This window comes from Ascaphus truei, chromosome 18 (genome assembly GCF_040206685.1).
Source record: "Ascaphus truei isolate aAscTru1 chromosome 18, aAscTru1.hap1, whole genome shotgun sequence".
NCBI classification, from domain to species: domain Eukaryota; kingdom Metazoa; phylum Chordata; class Amphibia; order Anura; family Ascaphidae; genus Ascaphus; species Ascaphus truei.
Window position 1 is genome coordinate 28514288 of NC_134500.1, and position 13059 is coordinate 28527346.

At 49.9% G+C, this 13059-nt stretch overlaps 1 protein-coding gene across 6 annotated transcripts in view; it reads right to left on the reverse strand.

The window, feature by feature from the left end:
• Positions 1–13059, reverse strand: part of CSNK1G1 (casein kinase 1 gamma 1) — a 132318-nt gene that overhangs the window by 13508 nt on the left and 105751 nt on the right. For 4 of the 6 annotated variants that reach the window (XM_075575977.1, XM_075575980.1, XM_075575979.1 and 1 more), the window contains exon 11: positions 11093–11203. The exons of the other annotated variants lie outside the window; for them this stretch is intronic. In XM_075575977.1, coding sequence (XP_075432092.1) covers positions 11093–11203 — 111 coding nt within the window. The remainder of the gene's footprint in view (positions 1–11092; positions 11204–13059) is intronic. 6 annotated transcript variants of the gene reach the window in all.

The window sequence follows — 13059 nt, forward strand, 5'->3', positions numbered from 1 at the left end:
CGCGTGTCACTAACATCCCGTGATAGTTTCCGTGTGTCACTAACATGTCCCGTGATACAGTTTCCGCGTGTCACTAACATGTCCCGTGATACAGTTTCCGTGTGTCACTAACATGTCCCGTGATACAGTTTCCGCGTGTCACTAACATGTCCCGTGATACAGTTTCCGCGTGTCACTAACATGTCCCGTGATACAGTTTCCGTGTGTCACTAATATCCCGTGATACAGTTTCCGTGTGTCACTAACATGTCCCATGATACAGTTTCCGCGTGTCACTAACATCCCGTGATACAGTTTCCGCGTGTCACTAACATCCCGTGATACAGTTTCCGTGTGTCACTAACATGTCCCATGATACAGTTTCCGCGTGTCACTAATATCCCGTGATACAGTTTCCGCGTGTCACTAACATCCCGTGATACAGTTTCCGTGTGTCACTAACATCCCGTGATACAGTTTCCGTGTGTCACTAACATGTCCCATGATACAGTTTCCGTGTGTCACTAACATGTCCCGTGATAAAGTTTCCGCGTGTCACTAACATGTCCCATGATACAGTTTCCGTGTGTCACTAACATGTCCCGTGATACAGTTTCCGTGTGTCACTAACATGTCCCGTGATACAGTTTCCGTGTGTCACTAACATGTCCCGTGATACAGTTTCCGTGTGTCACTAACATGTCCCGTGATACAGTTTCCGTGTGTCACTAACATGTCCCTTGATACAGTTTCCGTGTCTCACTAACATACCGTGATACAGTTTCCGCGTGTCACTAACATCCCGTGATACAGTTTCCGTGTGTCACTAACGTCCCGTGATAGTTTCCGCGTGTCACTAACGTCCTGTGATAGTTTCCGCGTGTCACTAACATGTCCCGTGATACAGTTTCCGTGTGTCACTAACGTCCTGTGATACAGTTTCCGTGTGTCACTAACGTCCCGTGATACAGTTTCCGTGTGTCACCAACATGTCCCGTGATACAGTTTCCGCGTGTCACTAACATCCCGTGATACAGTTTCCGTGTGTCACTAACATGTCCCGTGATACAGTTTCCATGTGTCACTAACATGTCTCGTGATAGTTTCCGCGTGTCACTAACATCCCGTGATACAGTTTCCGTGTGTCACTAACGTCCCGTGATAGTTTCCGTGTGTCACTAACGTCCCGTGATAGTTTCCGCGTGTCACTAACATGTCCCGTGATACAGTTTCCGTGTGTCACTAATATCCCGTGATACAGTTTCCGCGTGTCACTAACATGTCCCGTGATACAGTTTCCGCGTGTCACTAATATCCCGTGATACAGTTTCCGCGTGTCACTAACATCCCGTGATACAGTTTCCACGTGTCACTAACATCCCGTGATACAGTTTCCGTGTGTCACTAACATGTCCCATGATAGTTTCCGCGTGTCACTAATATCCCGTGATACAGTTTCCGCGTGTCACTAACATCCCGTGATACAGTTTCCGTGTGTCACTAACATCCCGTGATACAGTTTCCGTGTGTCACTAACATGTCCCATGATACAGTTTCCGTGTGTCACTAGCATGTCCCATGATACAGTTTCCGTGTGTCACTAACATGTCCCGTGATACAGTTTCCGTGTGTCACTAACATGTCCCGTGATACAGTTTCCGTGTCACTAACATGTCCCGTGATACAGTTTCCGTGTGTCACTAACATCCCGTGATACAGTTTCCGTGTGTCACTAACGTCCCGTGATAGTTTCCGCGTGTCACTAACGTCCCGTGATAGTTTCCGCGTGTCACTAACATGTCCCGTGATACAGTTTCCGTGTGTCACTAACGTCCCGTGATACAGTTTCCGTGTGTCACTAACGTCCCGTGATACAGTTTCTGTGTGTCACCAACATGTCCCGTGATACAGTTTCCGCGTGTCACTAACATCCCGTGATACAGTTTCCGTGTGTCACTAACATGTCCCGTGATACAGTTTCCATGTGTCACTAACATGTCCCGTGATAGTTTCCGCGTGTCACTAACATCCCGTGATACAGTTTCCGTGTCACTAACATGTCCCGTGATACAGTTTCCGCGTGTCACTAACATGTCCCGTGATACAGTTTCCGTGTCACTAACATGTCCCGTGATACAGTTTCCGTGTCACCAACATGTCCCGTGATACAGTTTCCGCGTGTCACTAACGTCCTGTGATACAGTTTCCGTGTGTCACCAACATGTCCCGTGATACAGTTTCCGCGTGTCACTAACATGTCCCGTGATACAGTTTCCGTGTGTCACTAACACCCCGTGATACAGTTTCCGTGTGTCACTAACGTTCCGTGATAGTTTCCGCGTGTCACTAACATGTCCCGTGATAAAGTTTCCGTGTGTCACTAATATCCCGTGATACAGTTTCCGTGTGTCACTAGCATGTCCCGTGATACAGTTTCCGTGTGTCACTAACATGTCCCGCGATACAGTTTCCGCGTGTCACTAACATGTCCCGTGATACAGTTTCCGTGTCTCACTAACATCCCGTGATACAGTTTCCGCGTGTCACTAATATCCCGTGATACAGTTTCCGCGTGTCACTAACATCCCGTGATACAGTTGCCGTGTGTCACTAACGTCCCGTGAAACAGTTTCCGCGTGTCACTAACGTCCCGTGATACAGTTTCCGCGTGTCACTAACATGTCCCGTGATACAGTTTCCACGTGTCACTAACATGTCCCGTGATAAAGTTTCCGTGTGTCACTAACATGTCTCGTGATAGTTTCCGCGTGTCACTAACATCCCGTGATACAGTTTCCGTGTCACTAACATGTCCCGTGATACAGTTTCCGCGTGTCACTAACATGTCCCGTGATACAGTTTCCGTGTCACTAACATGTCCCGTGATACAGTTTCCGTGTGTCACCAACATGTCCCGTGATACAGTTTCCGCGTGTCACTAACATGTCCCGTGATACAGTTTCCGTGTGTCACTAACACCCCGTGATACAGTTTCCGTGTGTCACTAACGTTCCGTGATAGTTTCCGTGTGTCACTAACATGTCCCGTGATAAAGTTTCCGTGTGTCACTAATATCCCGTGATACAGTTTCCGTGTGTCACTAGCATGTCCCGTGATACAGTTTCCGTGTGTCACTAACATGTCCCGCGATACAGTTTCCGCGTGTCACTAACATGTCCCGTGATACAGTTTCCGTGTCTCACTAACATCCCGTGATACAGTTTCCGCGTGTCACTAATATCCCGTGATACAGTTGCCGTGTGTCACTAACGTCCCGTGAAACAGTTTCCGCGTGTCACTAACGTCCCGTGATACAGTTTCCGCGTGTCACTAACATGTCCCGTGATACAGTTTCCACGTGTCACTAACATGTCCCGTGATAAAGTTTCCGTGTGTCACTAACATGTCTCGTGATAGTTTCCGCGTGTCACTAACAACCCGTGATACAGTTTCTGCGTGTCACTAATATCCCGTGATACAGTTTCCGTGTGTCACTAACGTCCCGTGATACAGTTTCCGTGTGTCACTAACATGTCTCGTGATAGTTTCCGCGTGTCACTAACATCCCGTGATACAGTTTCCGTGTGTCACTAACATGTCCCGTGATACAGTTTCCGTGTGTCACTAACATGTCTCGTGATAGTTTCCGCGTGTCACTAACAACCCGTGATACAGTTTCCGCGTGTCACTAACATGTCTCGTGATAGTTTCCGTGTGTCACTAACATCCCGTGATACAGTTTCCGTGTGTCACTAACATGTCCCGTGATACAGTTTCCGTGTGTCACTAACATGTCTCGTGATAGTTTCCGCGTGTCACTAACAACCCGTGATACAGTTTCCGCGTGTCACTAACATGTCTCGTGATAGTTTCCGCGTGTCACTAACATGTCCCGTGATAGTTTCCGTGTGTCACTAACGTCCCGTGATAGTTTCCGTGTGTCACTAACGTCCCGTGATACAGTTTCCGCGTGTCACTAACATGTCCCGTGATACAGTTTCCGTGTGTCACTAACATGTCCCGTGATACAGTTTCCGCGTGTCACCAACATGTCCCGTGATGCAGCTTCCGTGTGTCACCAACATGTCCCGTGATACAGTTTCCGCGTGTCACTAACATGTCCCGTGATACAGTTTCCACGTGTCACCAACATGTCCCGTGATACAGTTTCCGTGTGTCACCAACATGTCCCGTGATACAGTTTCCGTGTGTCACCAACATGTCCCGTGATACAGTTTCCACGTGTCACTAACGTCCCGTGATACAGTTTCCGTGTGTCACCAACATGTCCAGTGATACAGTTTCCACGTGTCACTAACATGTCCCGTGATACAGTTTCCGTGTGTCACTAACACCCCGTGATAGTTTCCGTGTGTCACTAACGTCCCATGATACAGTTTCCGTGTGTCACTAACATGTCCCGTGATACAGTTTCCGTGTGTCACTAACATGTCCCGTGATACAGTTTCCGCGTGTCACTAACATGTCCCGTGATAGTTTCCGCGTGTCACTAACATCCCGTGATAGTTTCCGCGTGTCACTAACGTCCCATGATAGTTTCCGCGTGTCACTAACATGTCCCGTGATACAGTTTCCGCGTGTCACTAACGTCCCGTGATACAGTTTCCGCGTGTCACTAACATCCCGTGAAACAGTTTCCGCGTGTCACTAACATGTCCCGTGATACAGTTTCCGCGTGTCACCAACATGTCCCGTGATACAGTTTCCGCGTGTCACCAACATGTCCCGTGATACAGTTTCCGCGTGTCACCAACATGTCCCGTGATACAGTTTCCGCGTGTCACCAACATGTCCCGTGATACAGTTTCCGCGTGTCACTAATATCCCGTGATACAGTTTCCGCGTGTTACCAACATGTCCCGTGATACAGTTTCCGCGTGTCACCAACATGTCCCGTGATACAGTTTCCGTGTGTCACTAACATGTCCCGTGATACAGTTTCCGCGTGTCACCAACATGTCCCGTGATACAGTTTCCGTGTCACTAACACCCCGTGATACAGTTTCCGTGTGTCACTAACGTCCCGTGATAGTTTCCGCGTGTCACTAACATGTCCCGTGATACAGTTTCCGTGTGTCACTAACATCCCGTGATACAGTTTCCGCGTGTCACTAACATGTCCCGTGATACAGTTTCCGTGTGTCACCAACATGTCCCGTGATAGTTTCCGCGTGTCACTAACATCCCGTGATACAGTTTCCGTGTGTCACTAACGTCCCATGATACAGTTTCCGTGTGTCACTAACATGTCCCATGATACAGTTTACATGTGTCACTAACATCCCGTGATACAGTTTCCGCGTGTCACTAACATGTCCCGTGATACAGCTTCCATGTGTCACTAACATCCCGTGATACAGTTTCCGTGTGTCACTAACATGTCCCGTGATACAGTTTCCGCGTGTCACTAACATGTCCCGTGATACAGTTTCCGTGTGTCACTAACGTCCCGTGATAGTTTCCGTGTGTCACTAACGTCCCGTGATACAGTTTCCGCGTGTCACTAACATGTCCCGTGATACAGTTTCTGTGTGTCACTAACATGTCCCGTGATACAGTTTCCGTGTGTCACCAACATGTCCCGTGATACAGTTTCCGCGTGTCACTAATATCCCGTGATACAGTTTCCGTGTGTCAATAACATGTCCCGTGATACAGTTTCCGTGTGTCACTAACATGTCTCGTGATAGTTTCCGCGTGTCACTAACATCCCGTGATACAGTTTGCGTGTGTCACTAACATGTCTCGTGATAGTTTCCGCGTGTCATTAACATGTCCCGTGATACAGTTTCCGTGTGTCACTAACGTCCCGTGATAGTTTCCGCGTATCACTAACGTCCCGTGATACAGTTTCCGCGTGTCACTAACATGTCCCGTGATACAGTTTCCGCGTGTCACCAACATGTCCCGTGATACAGTTTCCGCGTGTCACCAACATGTCCCGTGATACAGTTTCCGTGTGTCACCAACATGTCCCGTGATACAGTTTCCGTGTGTCACCAACATGTCCCGTGATACAGTTTCCGTGTGTCACCAACATGTCCCGTGATACAGTTTCCGTGTGTCACTTTCCGTGTGTCACTAACACCCCGTGATACAGTTTCCGTGTGTCACTAATATCCCGTGATACAGTTTCCGCGTGTCACTAACGTGTCCCGTGATACAGTTTCCGTGTGTCACTAACAAGTCCCGTGATAAAGTTTCCGCGTGTCACTAACATCCCGTGATACAGTTTCCGTGTGTCACTAACGTCCCGTGATACAGTTTCCGTGTGTCACTAACATGTCCCGTGATAGTTTCCGTGTCACTAACATGTCCCATGATAGTTTACATGTGTCACTAACATCCCGTGATAGTTTTCGCGTGTCACTAACATGTCCCGTGATACAGCTTCCATGTGTCACTAACATCCGTGATACAGTTTCCGTGTGTCACTAACATGTCCCGTGATACAGTTTCCGTGTGTCACTAACATGTCCCGTGATACAGTTTCCGTGTGTCACTAACATGTCCCGTGATAGTTTCCACGTGTCACTAACATGTCCCGTGATACAGTTTCCGTGTGTCACTAACGTCCCGTGATAGTTTCCGTGTGTCACTAACGTCCCGTGATACAGTTTCCGCGTGTCACTAACATGTCCCGTGATAGTTTCCGTGTCACTAACATGTCCCGTGATACAGTTTACGTGTGTCACTAACATCCCGTGATACAGTTGCCGCGTGTCACTAACATGTCCCGTGATACAGTTTCCGCGTGTCACTAACATCCCGTGATACAGTTTCCATGTGTCACTAACATGTCCCGTGATACAGTTTCCGTGTGTCACTAACATGTCCCGTGATACAGCTTCCATGTGTCACTAACATCCCGTGATACAGTTTCTGTGTGTCACTAACATGTCCCGTGATACAGTTTCCGTGTGTCACTAACATGTCCCGTGATACAGTTTCCGTGTCACTAACATGTCCCGTGATAGTTTCCGCGTGTCACTAACATGTCCCGTGATACAGTTTCCGTGTGTCACTAACATCCCGTGATAGTTTCCGTGTGTCACTAACGTCCCGTGATACAGTTTCCGCGTGTCACCAACATGTCCCGTGATACAGTTTCCGTGTGTCACTAACATGTCCCGTGATACAGTTTCCGTGTGTCACCAACATGTCCCGTGATACAGTTTCCGCGTGTCACTAATATCCCGTGATACAGTTTCCGTGTGTCACTAACATGTCCCGTGATACAGTTTCCGTGTGTCACCAACATGTCCCGTGATACAGTTTCCGTGTGTCACCAACATGTCCCGTGATACAGTTTCCGTGTGTCACTTTCCGTGTGTCACTAACACCCCGTGATACAGTTTCCGTGTGTCACTAATATCCCGTGATACAGTTTCCGCGTGTCACTAACGTGTCCCGTGATACAGTTTCCGTGTGTCACTAACAAGTCCCGTGATAAAGTTTCCGCGTGTCACTAACATCCCGTGATACAGTTTCCGTGTGTCACTAACGTCCCGTGATACAGTTTCCGTGTGTCACTAACATGTCCCGTGATAGTTTCCGTGTCACTAACATGTCCCATGATAGTTTACATGTGTCACTAACATCCCGTGATAGTTTTCGCGTGTCACTAACATGTCCCGTGATACAGCTTCCATGTGTCACTAACATCCGTGATACAGTTTCCGTGTGTCACTAACATGTCCCGTGATACAGTTTCCGTGTGTCACTAACATGTCCCGTGATACAGTTTCCGTGTGTCACTAACATGTCCCGTGATACAGTTTCCACGTGTCACTAACATGTCCCGTGATACAGTTTCCGTGTGTCACTAACATGTCCCGTGATACAGTTTCCACGTGTCACTAACATGTCCCGTGATACAGTTTCCGTGTGTCACTAACGTCCCGTGATAGTTTCCGTGTGTCACTAACATGTCCCGTGATACAGTTTCCGTGTGTCACTAACATGTCCCGTGATACAGTTTCCGCGTGTCACTAATATCCCGTGATACAGTTTCCGTGTGTCACTAACGTCCCGTGATAGTTTCCGTGTGTCACTAACATGTCCCGTGATACAGTTTCCGTGTGTCACTAACATGTCCCGTGATACAGTTTCCGCGTGTCACTAACATCCCGTGATACAGTTTCCATGTGTCACTAACATGTCCCGTGATACAGTTTCCGTGTGTCACTAACATGTCCCGTGATACAGCTTCCATGTGTCACTAACATCCCGTGATACAGTTTCTGTGTGTCACTAACATGTCCCGTGATACAGTTTCCGTGTGTCACTAACATGTCCCGTGATACAGTTTCCGTGTCACTAACATGTCCCGTGATAGTTTCCGCGTGTCACTAACATGTCCCGTGATACAGTTTCCGTGTGTCACTAACATCCCGTGATAGTTTCCGTGTGTCACTAACGTCCCGTGATACAGTTTCCGCGTGTCACCAACATGTCCCGTGATACAGTTTCCGTGTGTCACTAACATGTCCCGTGATACAGTTTCCGTGTGTCACCAACATGTCCCGTGATACAGTTTCCGCGTGTCACTAATATCCCGTGATACAGTTTCCGTGTGTCACTAACATGTCCCGTGATACAGTTTCCGTGTGTCACCAACATGTCCCGTGATACAGTTTCCGTGTGTCACCAACATGTCCCGTGATACAGTTTCCGTGTGTCACTTTCCGTGTGTCACTAACACCCCGTGATACAGTTTCCGTGTGTCACTAATATCCCGTGATACAGTTTCCGCGTGTCACTAACGTGTCCCGTGATACAGTTTCCGTGTGTCACTAACAAGTCCCGTGATAAAGTTTCCGCGTGTCACTAACATCCCGTGATACAGTTTCCGTGTGTCACTAACGTCCCGTGATACAGTTTCCGTGTGTCACTAACATGTCCCGTGATAGTTTCCGTGTCACTAACATGTCCCATGATAGTTTACATGTGTCACTAACATCCCGTGATAGTTTTCGCGTGTCACTAACATGTCCCGTGATACAGCTTCCATGTGTCACTAACATCCGTGATACAGTTTCCGTGTGTCACTAACATGTCCCGTGATACAGTTTCCGTGTGTCACTAACATGTCCCGTGATACAGTTTCCGTGTGTCACTAACATGTCCCGTGATACAGTTTCCACGTGTCACTAACATGTCCCGTGATACAGTTTCCGTGTGTCACTAACATGTCCCGTGATACAGTTTCCACGTGTCACTAACATGTCCCGTGATACAGTTTCCGTGTGTCACTAACGTCCCGTGATAGTTTCCGTGTGTCACTAACATGTCCCGTGATACAGTTTCCGTGTGTCACTAACATGTCCCGTGATACAGTTTCCGCGTGTCACTAATATCCCGTGATACAGTTTCCGTGTGTCACTAACGTCCCGTGACACAGTTTCCGTGTGTCACTAACATGTCCCGTGATAGTTTCCGTGTCACTAACATGTCCCATGATACAGTTGCCGCGTGTCACTAACATGTCCCGTGATACAGTTTCCGCGTGTCACTAACATCCCGTGATACAGTTTCCGTGTGTCACTAACATGTCCCGTGATACAGTTTCCGCGTGTCACTAACATGTCCCGTGATACAGCTTCCATGTGTCACTAACATCCCGTGATACAGTTTCTGTGTGTCACTAACATGTCCCGTGATACAGTTTCCGTGTCACTAACATGTCCCGTGATACAGTTTCCGTGTGTCACTAACATCCCGTGATAGTTTCCGTGTGTCACTAACGTCCCGTGATACAGTTTCCGCGTGTCACTAACATGTCCCGTGATACAGTTTCCGTGTGTCACTAACGTCCCGTGATACAGTTTCCGTGTGTCACCAACATGTCCCGTGATACAGTTTCCGCGTGTCACTAATATCCCGTGATACAGTTTCTGTGTGTCACTAACATGTCTCGTGATAGTTTCCGCATGTCACTAACATGTCCCGTGATACAGTTTCCGTGTGTCACTAACATGTCCCGTGATAAAGTTTCCGTGTGTCACTAACGTCCCGTGATAGTTTCTGCGTGTCACTAACATCCCGTGATACTGTTTCCGTGTGTCACTAACGTCCCGTGATACAGTTTCCGTGTGTCACTAACATGTCCCGTGATAGTTTCCGTGTCACTAACATGTCCCATGATACAGTTTACGTGTGTCACTAACATCCCGTGATACAGTTTCCGCGTGTCACTAACATGTCCCGTGATACAGTTTCCATGTGTCACTAACATGTCCCGTGATACAGTTTCCGTGTGTCACTAACATGTCCCGTGATACAGTTTCCGCGTGTCACTAACATCCCGTGATACAGTTTCCGTGTGTCACTAACATCCCGTGATACAGTTTCCGTGTGTCACTAACATGTCCCGTGATACAGTTTCCGTGTGTCACTAACATGTCCCGTGATACAGTTTCCGTGAGTCACTAACATGTCCCGTGATACAGTTTCCACGTGTCACTAACATGTCCCGTGATACAGCTTCCATGTGTCATGTCTTGCTACTGTAAGGACTGTAAGGACAGGTTGTAATAGACGGTCAGCGTCACTCTGAACCCCAAAAGGATTTGTGGGTCACTACCTCCTTTAAGGCCTCTGAACCAGCCTGATATCGGGTAACTAACCCATTCTGTGTCAGAGGCCTGTAGGATAAACGGCTATCTAATACCTGCATTAACAACCACATCCCCCCGCTGAGTATCTAATACCTGCAGTAACAACCACATCCCCCCGCTGAGTATCTAATACCTGCATTAACAACCACAGCCCCCCGCTGAGTATCTAATACCTGCAGTAACAACCACATCCCCCCGCTGAGTATCTAATACCTGCAGTAATACTACCACAGCCCCCCGCTGAGTATCTAATACCTGCAGTAACACTACCACAGCCCCCCCCGCTGAGTATCTAATACCTGCAGTAACACTACCACAGCCCCCCCGCTGAGTATCTAATACCTGCAGTAACACTACCACAGCCCCCCCGCTGAGTATCTAATACCTGCAGTAACACTACCACAGCCTCCCCCGCTGAGTATCTAATACCTGCAGTAACACTACCACAGCCCCCCCCGCTGAGTATCTAATACCTGCACAGATCCCCCATGCCGGTCTGATGCCAGGTGAGGTGCCAGGTAAGAGGGGTGAGCCTGTCGGCCGGCCTGTGTCTCCCATGCTCCTCGGCGGTCCGAAGCGCCAGTCTGCGCAGAGGCGTTTGGAAGCATGCGAGGTGCGGGGGAATTAGGGGAAAGGGGGGTCACAGCCAGGCCAAAGCAATGGAAACAGATCACGGTGTTAGTGGAGATGGGTATAAGCAGAGCTGTGGCCGCGTGCTGTAAGCCGAGCGAAGCGTTCAAACCCTCCCCGCAGCAGAGCGCTCTGCACAGGACGGAGCCGGCACAGAGAGGGTTTGGTAAGCAGTGCAGGCAAGATATAAAAATACAAAGCGAGACGCGCTCTCCTCACAGAACCGCAAAGCATCGGGCCGGGCGTGAGAACGTCTGGTCCCGGGATACAGACCCACACTCTCTCCTCACAGAACCGCAAAGCATCGGGCCGGGCGTGAGAACGTCTGGTCCCGGGATACAGACCCACACACTCAGCTCACAGAACCGCAAAGCATCGGGCCGGGCGTGAGAACGTCTGGTCCCAGGATAAAAACCCACACGCTCTCTCCTCACAGAACCGCAAAGTATCAGGCCAGGCGTGAGAACGTCTGGTCCCGGGATACAGACCCACACGCTCTCTCCTCACAGAACCGCAAAGCATCGGGCCGGGCGTGAGAACGTCTGGTCCCGGGATACAGACCCACACTCTCTCCTCACAGAACCGCAAAGCATCGGGCCGGGCGTGAGAACGTCTGGTCCCGGGATACAGACCCACACTCTCTCCTCACAGAACCGCAAAGCATCGGGCCGGGCGTGAGAACGTCTGGTCCCGGGATACAGACCCACACTCTCTCCTCACAGAACCGCAAAGCATCGGGCCGGGCGTGAGAACGTCTGATCCCGGGATACAGACCCACACGCTCTCTCCTCACAGAACTGCAAAGCATCGGGCCGAGCGTGAGAACGTTTGGTCCCGGGATACAGACCCACACACTCACCTCACAGAACCGCAAAGTAACAGCCGGGCGTGAGAACGTCTGGTCCCGGGATACAGACCCACACGCTCTCTCCTCACAGAACCGCAAAGTATCAGCCGGGTGTGAGAACGTCTGGTCCCGGGATACAGACCCACACGCTCTCTCCTCACAGAACTGCAAAGCATCGGGCCGAGCGTGAGAACGTCTGGTCCCGGGATACAGACCCACACACTCTCTCCTCACAGAACCGCAAAGCATCGGGCCTGGCGTGAGAACGTCGTCCCGGGATACAGACCCACACACTCTCTCCTCACAGAACCGCAAAGCATCAGGCCGAGCGTGAGAACGTCTGGTCCCGGGATACAGACCCACACACTCTCTCCTCACAGAACCGCAAAGTATCAGCCGGGCGTGAGAACGTCTGGTCCCGGGATACAGACCCACACACACTCTCCTCACAGAACCGCAAAGTATCAGCCGGGTGTGAGAACGTCTGGTCCCGGGATACAGACCCACACATTCTCACCTCACAGAACCGCAAAGCATCGGGCCGGGCGTGAGAACGTCTGGTCCCGGGATACAGACCCACACGCTCTCTCCTCACAGAACCGCAAAGCATCGGGCCGAGCGTGAGAACGTCTGGTCCCGGGATACAGACCCACACAATCTCTCCTCACAGAACCGCAAAGCATCGGGCCGAGCGTGAGAACGTCTGGTCCCGGGATACAGACCCACACATTCTCACCTCACAGAACCGCAAAGCATCGGGCCGGGCATGAGAACGTCTGGTCCCGGGATACAGACCCACACGCTCTCTCCTCACAGAACCGCAAAGCATCGGGCCGAGCGTGAGAACGTCTGGTCCCGGGATACAGACCCACACAATCTCTCCTCACAGAACCGCAAAGCATTGGGCCGAGCGTGAGAACGTCTGGTCCCGGGATACAGACCCACACACTCACCTCACAGAAC